Genomic DNA, 10,942 nt, shown 5'->3' on the forward strand with positions numbered 1-10,942 from the left:
GGTCTCCCCCAGCCCGCGGAGATTTCAGGGGGCAGTTCTTTGCTGTCCTACTTTTGTCCTGGGCGCCCCTCTGTGTGAGCCACAGGAGTGGGCAGAGGAGAAGACGGGGAACACCCATGGGTCCTCCAGATGAGTCTGAACCTTTGAGTAAACAACATTTGGGTTCAAAAAGAGACCCTGGGGCTTCCCTGGTGGCGCAGTGGTTGAGAATCTGCCTGCCAATGCAGGGGACACGGGTTCGAGCCCTGGTCTGGGAAGATCCCACATGCCGTGGAACGACTAGGCCCATGAGCCACAATTACTGGGCCTGCGCGTCTGGAGCCCGTGCTCCGCAACAAGAGAGGCCGCGACAGTGAGAGGCCCGCGCACCGCGATGAAGAGTGGCCCCCGCTTGCCGCAACTAGAGAAAGCCCTCGCACAGAAACGAAGACCCAACCCAGCCATAAATAAATAAATAAATAAATAATTGATTAATTAATTTTTTTAAAAAAAAGAGACCCTGGATGACAAGCAGCAAGATAACATGCAGTCGGGCAAGATGGCGCCTCCCAAGAACGCTCCGAGAGATGCCTCGGCGACGGCACAGACCCTGAAGGATATGGGAATTATGGAGTACGAACAAAGGGTTAAAAATCAAATGTTGGAATTTGCTTTCCGATATATGACTTCAGTTCTGCATGATGCAAAAATTTATTCAAGCCATGCTATGAAACCTAATGTTAACGCAGATGATGTGAGACTGGCAATCCAGTGTCGGGCTGACCAATCTTTTACCTCTCCCCCCACTAGAGATTTTTTACTGGATATTGCAAGGCAGAAAAATCAAACCCCTTTACCACTGATTAAGCCATATGCAGGACCCAGACTGCCACCTGACAGATACTGCTTAACAGCTCCAAACTATAGGCTAAAGTCCTTAATTAAAAAGGGACCTAACCAAGGAAGACTGGTTCCACGGTTAAGTGTTGGTGCTGTTAGTAGCAGACCTACCACTCCTACTATCGTTCCTGCAACAACTGCAGTTCAAAATGTTCTGCTTATTCCTTCAATGATTGGGCCCCAAAATATTCTTATTACCACCAACATGGTTTTATCACAGAACACGGCCAATGAACCAAACCCATTGAAGAGAAAACACAAAGATGATGATGATGCTATGTAAGGAATATAGTGTAGTCTCTATGCATTTCAAACGTGTAGTTCGTTTTGAGCCCAGTATACCAAACTAGAACATTCTTGATCGAAAACTTAAATGTAGCTGCAATTTCACCTTAAACTGTTACATTTCTTAAGGGTACCAATGTATTTTCATTAGGCTTCAACTATAAAAAGTTAAGTGCTTGTTTTTTAATGGTTTCATTAATGTTGAGTCCTGCTACGGTAATTCTATATTTGGAAGCAGTTTTCTGCAATGTATCTGACAGCAGCACTTAAGTTTCAGTTTCTACAGCTTGATCAGTGGACTAATCTTTAACAGCATGATTTCTAATCTATACTTAAATACTTCTTTTGTAAGATAAAAGAGTCACTTTTATTGTCACCAACTTTTTTGACCAGATCTCTCAATTTGGCAAATATTTTTGGAGAGGATGTATTCAGAGGGATTCTAAATCCATTTGGAATATATCTACGCTGTTTCTTGCTGTTCCCTAACCTCCCACCTCCTCAGCCCCATTTCTAGATCCCATTCATTTTCTGCCCCACGCCCTCCCCACAGGTTTAGGTTTCTTCCTGTTGCTCTTAAATTTAAAAGGCCCAAACTGGAACTTTAGGAATATAATTCCTGATAATACAGCTCAGTGTCATTTTCATATTTTTAAAACCTGCTTTACATGCCTGATGGTCTATGGTTCACTTTAACCGGAAGGTTTGCATTTGCTGTTTTTGTCTCCACACCAGAGCCGTTGTGTTTTATCCCTTGCCTTTTATGCCCAAGGAGCATTCCTCTGCTTTTGACAGGTAGTTTGGGGTCAGTTACATTCAGCTTCAGTCTTACATTCCAAGTTGATAACGCCACCATATTTCACATTTGGAAATTTAACACAAGAGATGCTATAGCTTAAAATCTGCCTTGATCAGTACACTTACACTGGACCTAGGCGAAACCACTGAAGTGCAAGTGTTTTCTTCCTTTTCACCATACGTACATAGGCTTTGATCACTACTGCTTAAACCCCGCTATTGGTCTAGTTCAGATTTTTCCAGCTTGTTGCTGACGATGTCACACATAAGATGGGATCAAACCTGAAAGTTTTCTAATGGTTTTCCTTCCTCTGGAAGGCCAACACAAACAAATCAGTGTGATGTGACTTGCGTTTAGGTGCACTCTGCATAGGCTTCCCAGTAATGTCGCTAAACACCTTTCCCTATTTTCCATTTAGACACATCTAAACATCTTATTGGGAAAGACTGCAAAGCTTTCAAAAATGTAAACAGGCTGGTGTTGGTTTTGTTTAAGTAAGTTTGACATATTCAACATAGGAATACTTTTGCAGAATTTCTAAAATAAATTTTTATATCGTAATTTAGAACTTAGAGCCAAGGATCCTCAAAACTTAAAACACAAGTAAGTTTCATCTTAGGATGGTGCTTGATACATCAAAGAGAAATTGTCCAGTAACAGGGAAGAAATGTCTCATCAAAACTGTGACTCAGGGTTCTTGGATATTAGGAAAAGGTGATACCAAACTTATAAAAATAGATCTGATCATCGTAAGAGAGAAATGTTCATTATATAGCGTAGGATGTCATTACTTGAATGTTCTCAGGGAGGCATGTGCAAAGGCCTAGGTTCCAGTTCTGGCTCCATTGCTAACCAACTGTGTGACCTTACTTCACCCATGAGCCTTGCTCTCCTCACTAGTAATAGGAAAATAACACCAACCCTGCCTACCTCACAGGGATGTTGTGAGGGTTTAATTGGTGTATGTGAAAGTTCTTTCAAAATTGTAAAAATGCCATATAACTCTAAGGAATTGTTAATGTATTTGTTCCAAGATTATTAATAAAAAATTGAACTTATTAAAAAAAAAAGAGAGAGAGAGAGAGAGACCCACCTGGGAGTTCCCAGGCGGTCTAGTGGTTAGGACTTGGCCCTTTCACTGCCGTGGCCCGGGTTCAATCCCTGGTCGGGGAACTAAGATCCCATAAGCTGAGCAACTCGGCCAAAAAAAAAATGAGACCCACCCACCCCGTGGCTTTCGTGTGACTCGTAAGAGTTTATGAGGCCTGACACACATCCATTACCTCACTCAGTTCTCACGGGGTGCAGGGAAACCTGTGGCCCTAGTCTATCTACTTTGACAAATGAGCAAACGGAGAACCAGAGAAGTTAAGCAACCTGCCCAAGCTTGCACAGATTTAAGTGGTGAGATGAAGATGTAAGTCCAGGTCTGATTCCAGATCAGGTGCTTTTTATACCTCAAATTTTTACTTCATTTTGATCTCTGATAGGGAGAGGTGAAATTGGTGCAAACTTGTTTCCACAATGAGCAACAGAGAAGTCATCCAGTGTGGTTATCATGTCTCTTTTCTGTCTTTCCACAGCGGTATAACCACAATGGTGATCAGTTCGCCAGAACCAGATGGATTCCTAAAAAGCAGAGGCTTGTAACTCAAGAATCCACATGGTGCTGAGGCCCCGTCGTAGGATGGGTCCGAGATCGGTGCGCCATCCTCGTGCCGCCCAGGGATGATGTGCTGGGCTGTTTCATGGCCCAACAGGGTGCAGCCTCTGCTCGTGAGGCTGAGAGGAGGGTGCCCTTCCCCCGCCCCCCCCGTCCCCACTTTCCTCTCACAGGCCAACTTACCCAGAGCATGTGAGGGTTTCATGTCAAAATAGCATCCAGCCAGCCAAGGTCTGGCCTCTGGAGTGACCCTAAGGGACTCTTGTGGAGGACATTGCTGAGCCCAGATTTTAATTTCAAAGCTCCCTCAAATGTACAGGATGGAACAGGCAGCTCATCAAACCTTGAAAACACTACCGTTATGAAGCAAAGTTGAGATCCCAGCCAGGATCTTTCCATTACGTCTCCTACTCTTTCCTGAGGCCAAAAGCCCAGAGCCCCCGAGTGAAGGTCAAGGTCGCTTGTACCTGGCTTCTTCCCTGTCATCACCTGCAGGCCCATATGAAATTTAATCAGAAAAGACAACATCCTTGCCTGGTGAGAACTGGCCAGAATGAAAGCAGGAGGCCGACAGAGCAGACCTGGCAGGGACCCTGCAGGTGAGCACCGTGGGGTCATCCAAACTCATCTCCCAGAGCCCGCACCAGTGATGGCCCAACACCCGGAGGCCTGGGCCCCCTACCGGCGCACTCCAGCAAAAAGATGTTTGTTTTGCAACCAAAAAAAAAAGAAAAGAAAAGAAAAGAAAACACCTTCTAAAGTGTAAGCTCAAGGTCTGGAGTCTCACTGGCAAAGCTCTCGTTTTAAAAATAGGTACATTTGAAGTGCTTGCATGATGTAGCCCATTAAATGATGGCCTTTAGTCGCACCACTTTTAAATGAATCTCCCTGTGTCCAGTGCCGTTGAGGTCAAACACACTGATTGAAATCCTGCCTATAGCCACGACTGCTAAGACCTTAGTAATGCCTACTCTATTCATTTGGAAGTTGTTGGTAAATGTATACACCTGATTTTGGGGGGGGCGGGCAGAATGACATTTGCCTTTGAACTATCTTTGAAAAATGAATTTGCTAAGCATGCAGTATAATAAGAATTGCACAGAAAATGCTCACTGTGAATGCTCACATTCAATCACGCTCATTTATGAATTAAAGAGTTGCCTACAGACATCTGCCTCTCCCTCTTTGCTTGCTCTGGTATTAGAATACTCTGTATTCTTTAAAGCAACACAACATTTAATTTCCTTACAAACTTTTGAATATAGATTTTTCACTGGCTGTTTTTGTTTTTGAAATCTAAGAGAGTGTTTGTTTCAAAAGGAAGTTGAAGCAATAAGACAAGGCCATGCTGGCAGAGCAAGGTGGCAGAGGAAATGGGTGATGGAGACCAGGATGCAGACAGGGGAGGACAGTGGATAGAGGCCCAGGGGCTCGTCCTCTACCCTTGGAGCCTGACCACGGCACCTCGGGCAGCAGGGCCGGTAGTTCCCGGTACGTATGGGGTATAGTCTCTGTTTGTCCTAGACTGTTGGAAAAGGCCCACTGACTTCCCATGAGCTGCTCAGAGCTCCTTTCTTGGCTGTGGGTTGGATGACATTTTTCTTAACCTCTTTAACAAACATGGGGTAAGGACCACACTGTTTGGCTGAAAGACTAAATTTCAGGAAAAAACGGCTAGAAGGGGAATTATTTTGGAGCCTTCAGCAAACATCACTAATCACCATGATCCCAAAACATAACAAACACAAATTAAAGCTGGGGCATCTGGGGAGACTCAATATTTTGGGGCTAACCTCTCCCCACCTCCAGGCATGCCGAGCTAGACGATGAAGCAGCCAATTAAGCACATTTCCATGAACCAAATGTGATTACTTTTCAAATCCATCTCTGCCACGTCCTTCCCTATGGCTGTGCATGTTAGGGACTTTCTGGTGCATGAAGAGGGACCCATTCAGGTGCCTTCAAGGAAATGGAAAAGTTCTAGAAGTGGTCCCTGAAAACTCTTGGGAAAAGAGGCATGTGCTTCCCCAGTTCTCCCTCAGGGTCCCGTGGTTTCTCATGCGTGGTGTCTCTGTTCTCTCTCTGACCTGGCTCCGTTCTCCTTTCAGCCAGCTGGTGTCCTCGGACCTGGCAGCACCCGTGAGGGCACCCCAAGTCAGACTCCCTGTTATGGGTTGAATGTGTCTCTCCAAAACTAGTATGTTGAAGTTCTAACCTCCCTGCCCTCAGAATGTGACCTTATTTAGAGAGAGGTTCTTTAAAGAGGTAATTAGGTTAAAATGAGGTCATCAGGGTAGGTGCGAATCCAATACAATCGGTATCTTTGTCAGAAGAAGAGATTAGGACACATACAAGCAAGGAGGGATGACCATGTGAAGACGGAGGGAGAAGACGGCCATCTACAAGCCAAGGAGAGAGGCCTCAGGAAAAACCAACCCTGCTGACACCTTGATGTCAGACTTCTAGCCTCCGAGATTGTGAGAAAAGAAATTTCAATTGTTTATGCCACATGGTCTGTGGTACTTCATACCCACCCAGGCTGTTATGGAAGCCCAAGCAAACTCACACAGTCTCCTTGTGGAATTTTGACCGCAGATTCTCAGCAACTGATGCAGGCAGTTTCCACTTTCCAGAGAGAAGAGCCTAATGTCTCCAGTTCATTCTGCGAAGCCCAGTCATCGTGACGGATATAGGTCACGACCTGTCTTTGGGTAGGAACTCACCTGTGCTCAAGTCAGCTCTGGACTGAGGGGGGAAGCTCAGGAAGCCCAGAACCCGGATGCCCAGGCTCACCTGGGTGCAGGGTCTATGGGGACCAAGTCTCTGGAGGACGGGCAGGGGGTGAGCAAGCCCCCCTCTAACACTCGGCAAATCACTACCAATCATTGCTGGCTTCCTAGGTATGAGGTGGCCCAGAGTTGGACGGGCACACTGTTACTGTGGCCAGACTATTTCAGACAGGATTAAGTTTCAGGTGTTTATTGTCTGAAAGTGGAAGGGTGGGTGCCAGGGGCTGGAGGGAGAGGGACTGGGGAATCATTGTTCGACGGAGACAGAGCTTCCGTCCGGGATGATGAAAACGTTCTGGAGATGGTGGTGGTGACGGTTAGCACAACAGTGTGAATGTACTTAATGCCACTGAACTACACACTTAAAAATGGTTAAAATGGTAAATTGTATGCTACGTGTATTTTACCACCATAAAAATAAATAAGGTAAACTTGGAAGGAGTATGCAATCAAATGGAGATGAAGCTTCTTCTCTGATGGGGTCACATTTAGCCGGTCGTGTTGGAGCAGCCCTTCATACTACTTGTAAGAGAGTATTAAGCCCGCAGAGGGCTACTCCTCCCGTCCTAGTTCCATCTACTGAATGATGAGCTCCAGGCTAATTACAAGAAGCTCCAGGCAATCAAGAGGTATTGCAGAACACACGCTCAAGGGACTCCCGAGATGGACTGAAGAAGAACCAAATAGTGGCTGCAAGCGCCGCCACCCCCCCCCCCCCCCGCCCATTCTGGCCCAGACTTTTCTGGTCTGAATCAGTCAGAATGGATGCCCGGATACAGGCAAGCATGGGCCAAATGGTTTCACTTATTTCCTTGAGTTCAGGATACCGAGGTAACAATGTTCACTTCTATAGTATTTATATGTTTATCACTAATATCCTCCTCAACTGTTTTTCTGCTTTGGGATCCTAGGAGTTTTCCCATTGGGACATTGAAATGAGATGGTAAAATAGAAAAGTTGCCATTTGCATGATTCATTTGGAATCTCAAAGGTAGACTAGCCTAATTCTCTCCTTCATACTCTTAGGACGTAAAGGCTTGGAAAAGGTGTCAAATGTATTCTGTGCACAGATACCCAGCAATAAAAAGAGAAAAATCAATTTGTCTTCCTTCTCGCCCTCCAATCCCAGCCATGGAGACAGAAGAGGAAGCATTGAAGGGTGGAGGGAGTATGGTGAGCCTGGCCCAGGTGTTCAGGGGTGACCTGACGAGCCAGAATCATCCAGAAGGGGAAGGGGAGGTGGACTCGGGCTCAGCCACAGCTCAAGGGAAGGCACTCCTGCGAGGGGCAGCGTTTTTAAATGAACCCATTGAATGCCGGTGGAAGTAGACAAGAATTTTCCATCCCAGGCCTCTCGGTGTCCCATTCGCTCGCATGAATACGTTTATGCGTGGGCGTTGTGTGTAAATGTGTCCTGTGTATATTTTCCACATGATACGTAGAAATATACTTGCAGGATTTGATGGGGGCTGGATTCCTTTCTGGAAGTTGGTGCGGCTCTATCTTATTTTGCAAGGCATTTCTCATTTACAACCACAAAGGAGAAGCTCTCCCCTTGGCAGATGGTTTCGGGGGGCACGGCCCTTCCTCTGCTGTTGCCAGCTGAGTGACAGAGCGGGCAGGGTTCTGCTGACCCAGAGAGGGGATAGCAAACAAGTCCAACTGTACGTGAGCCCCCGAGTCACAGGCCTTGGGAAGGATGCTCCAGAAGGATCGCTGACGTGAGCGTGTGGAGGAACGACCAGACTCATGGCTACCTCTCTGTTCCTCCAATTCCATCTTGAATATCATGCGCCAGACCACCCAGAAGGGAAACCTGTCACAGAAGAAGATCTGGTGAGCTAACAAGCCTTCTGAGATCCGAGTGGGCCGGGGCCTGGAAATGTCCCCAGAGCCTCCGGTCTGGGACTCAGACGCAGAAGCAGCTGGCGAGCGGCCCTCAGGAAGGAGGACCCAGCCGACTGGAGGCTGCATCACAGCTGAGGGCTGGAGGGGCTCCAGGAGGGCACGGCGTCCCCAGGGCCATGGAAGGGAGCTCGCCGGGCTCAGGCCGGAGCCATCGGCTGGCCACTTCGTGAGGAGAATCACTCTGGTCCTTCCAGCTCAGCATGCTTAATGACAGAGCTTAAACTGCATCAAAAAGCGGGGCAGGGATGCTTAGACATAACAATACACAGAGTTGTCACAGCACAGAGATCAAGCATCCTTAAATGAAGGGCAAGAGTGGCACAATTTTCTTAATGAAAAGTCAGCAATATGTATTGGCTGGAAAATAGCTTTAGAGTGTTCCACCGTTTGACACAGTCATTCTGCTTTTGGGAATTTGTCCTAAAGAAAAGCCAGAGACTCATACTAAGCATATATTCAAGGATGTAATTAGGTCATAATTATAATGCTGCAAATTTGGAAACAACCTAGGAAGTAAAATATTATGCTTCCATTAAAACTCAGGTCTTTAAAGGTGTGGAAAAGTGTTCATGATATGAAGTATTAAACTGAGAAATATAAAACTATGTATACAGTATGGGCCCTAATTCTATATAAATGTCGACTACTCCCCTTAAGACATAGACACAGCCAGAAAACAGACAGGAAGAAAATATAGAAAAATGTATTTCTGGACAGGTGGATTACAGAGTAATATTTCTTTTTTTTTTTTTTTCAGTATTCTCTACAATTGCCGGTGTGTTTCATCCCACTTTAATAATGGGAGTGGGAAAGGAAAGCTTATTAAAAGAGGTAAAATGAGCCCTATCGATTAAAGCAGCCCTGTTGACTGAACCTTCCCAGCTCAGAGAGCATCTCCTCAGACAACACCTGAGCGGCTGCCAAACACAGGTAAGCGCCCTCTCCCCTAGCCCTTCTCCTCTCCTCCCTCTGCTTCAAGCCCTCAGAGGTCAGTTCCCAGCATCTCCCCTGAGCAGGTCAGAAGGTAGAATCTACATGTCACTCTCTGTCTGTCCTCCAGCCCCCATGTCCTTGGACTTGAAAAGCACCTAAACCCGGAGCCAGTCTCAGGTGGAGAGATGGAAAGGGGAGCAGGTGTGAGTGGAGGGGACACACCCGTGAATGGCAGGGAGCTGGTGTCACCAATAGGGCCCCCTGAGAGTTAGGGGGATAGTGACCCCCTCCTCTCTCCGCTCAGGGGAAGGGACTTCAACTCCCGGAAGAGAGCAGTGCTGGAGCCCGTGCCCCTGGCTCCGGGCTCCCCGCTAATCCTCTCCTCCCCAAGCGAGGAAGAGAGGAGAGGTGATGGCCGGGGAACTGCCAACAAGGACCCACCAGCTCGGGTAGGAGTGCAGGGTCCAGGGCCTGGGCAGGTTTCAAATTCTGCCCTTTACAGTGAGTCCAACCCCCAGATAGACACCTCAGGCATCCTCCAGTCAAGGGCAAGGCAGTGGGAAGCTCCGTGGCGGCCCAGGTCTAAGCTGTGGTCTCTTACCCAGTTTTCCCCTGAATAAAGGTCATAGTCTGAGCCGTGACTAGCTCACATCTCCACATGTGTACTCATGTATCAGTCAGTACCGCTAAAAGGGGGAAAGAGTTGTAGGATTCGAGCAATAAATTCCATCCTGAATAGCCAACATTTATATATTTATATATATATGTATAAATATATATTTATATATATTTTATATATATATATATTTATACATATATATATATATTCAAGAATGTTTTAAAATAAGATTTTAACCAAATAATGTTTAAATATACCCAGATGGTCTTTGTGTACCAGGCTAGTAAAGTTTCTGAAAAAAAGAAATCTGGAAAGCCTCTTTGCAGTGGGCCCAGCAGGTTTCCGGAACGTCTGATTGCTGCTAACAAATAGCCTTTTAGCGAATTAAGTATAAATGAATCAGAAGCTTATGGACCATGTTTTAGCTGAAACACACAAAGGATCCAAAATTTATAAGAAGAGGTGCTTGGCAAACTCATTATAGTTTGCTGAACCCCAGCATCTGAAAAATAGTTTGATTAATATTGCCAACTCAAAAACCCTGCCAATTTTCTACTGTCCCTTAAGTATTTACTAGGATTTTTCCAGAGTGAATTTCCTATCCATATTTCTAAATGTTCTTGGCTGCTCTGCTGATAATTATTTGGAGTATTTCATACGCACAGGGATAGTACGCCTCATTCTTTGAGAATCAATCCAATGTCATACTAACTTTGAATGATTTGACAGTTCACAGAATTCTTTCAAGGACATCATTTAACCCTCCCAGCCTTACCCTGGGATCACTCCATTTTATCCCCCCCTATCCCCACGGATAAAAACACACTAAGGCTCAGAGAGGGTAAATAACTTCATCATAGCTACCTAGTCAAAAAATGCAGAGCAAGGATGGATATCCAGGACTCCTGATCCCAAATCTACGCCACAGGAATAAAGAGTGTGCTAAGCTCTCAGCCTGCTGTCACCAAGCTGTTCCTGAGAAGGAGATCTGTGAGACTCTCTCTGGAGGACCGGGTACGGTTCTAGAAAACAGACGGGGTATGGTTCTGCTCATGGCCGGGTGGCTG

General features: G+C 46.0%; 1 protein-coding gene across 1 annotated transcript; it reads left to right on the forward strand.

The window, feature by feature from the left end:
- Nucleotides 1-523: 523 nt before the first annotated feature.
- Nucleotides 524-1,162, forward strand: LOC133102176 (transcription initiation factor TFIID subunit 9B-like). Its single transcript, XM_061207188.1, has one exon. It carries the CDS (start codon nt 524-526, stop codon nt 1,160-1,162), a length of 639 nt encoding a protein of 212 aa, XP_061063171.1.
- Nucleotides 1,163-10,942: the final 9,780 nt, after the last annotated feature.

Source organism: Eubalaena glacialis, chromosome 12 (assembly GCF_028564815.1).
Source record: "Eubalaena glacialis isolate mEubGla1 chromosome 12, mEubGla1.1.hap2.+ XY, whole genome shotgun sequence".
NCBI lineage: Eukaryota > Metazoa > Chordata > Mammalia > Artiodactyla > Balaenidae > Eubalaena > Eubalaena glacialis.

Bases quoted from the DNA above. Each gene is read 5' to 3' on its own strand.
- LOC133102176 (XM_061207188.1), top strand. From the start codon at position 524: ATGCAGTCGGGCAAGATGGCGCCTCCCAAGAACGCTCCGAGAGATGCC.